At 44.6% G+C, this 511-nt stretch overlaps 1 protein-coding gene across 1 annotated transcript in view; it reads left to right on the plus strand.

Moving 5' to 3' along the window:
• The first annotated feature begins 275 nt into the window (after positions 1–275).
• The window catches only part of LOC106331327 (protein SGT1 homolog A-like), a 12,169-nt gene continuing 11,933 nt past the window's right edge, over positions 276–511 (plus strand). The window contains exon 1 of the mRNA XM_013769653.1: positions 276–306. Within this exon, the coding sequence (XP_013625107.1) occupies positions 276–306 (31 nt within the window). The remainder of the gene's footprint in view (positions 307–511) is intronic.

The raw sequence follows: 511 nt of genomic DNA on the forward strand, positions 1-511 counted from the left end.
ACTTTTTGTTGACCTGATCTTGACCGGAGACTCTGAGCTGTTCGAATTTTTCCTTCAACGTTAGCTATGACGGTGACGGTCTATCAAAACCATAAGGGAAATGGGAAATATTGGAAACGCTGATCCCTTAAGTTAGTATTAAGGGACCTTAACCTGGCTCTGATACCAATTGAAGTATGAGGACTTTTTGTTGACCTGATCTTGACCGGAGACTCTGAGCTGTTCGAATTTTCCTTCAACGTTAGCTGTGACGGTCTATCAAAACCATAAGGGAAATGGGAAATATTGGAAACGCTGATCCCTTAAGTTAGTATTAAGGGACCTTAACCTGGCTCTGATACCAATTGAAACACCCGCCCCTTCCCCATTTCCAACCGGAGTCCCTGGGTGCGGGGTTTAGGACACACATGTCTACTTTCCCGACATCTCCGTGTGTCCCGTTTCTGGTCCCATGAGTTTAAGGTGCGTATCCTTTACCATTGACATTTCCACTTATAGTTCTGCAAAAAGG

Source organism: Brassica oleracea, chromosome C1, assembly GCF_000695525.1.
Source record: "Brassica oleracea var. oleracea cultivar TO1000 chromosome C1, BOL, whole genome shotgun sequence".
Classification (NCBI taxonomy): Eukaryota; Viridiplantae; Streptophyta; class Magnoliopsida; order Brassicales; family Brassicaceae; genus Brassica; species Brassica oleracea.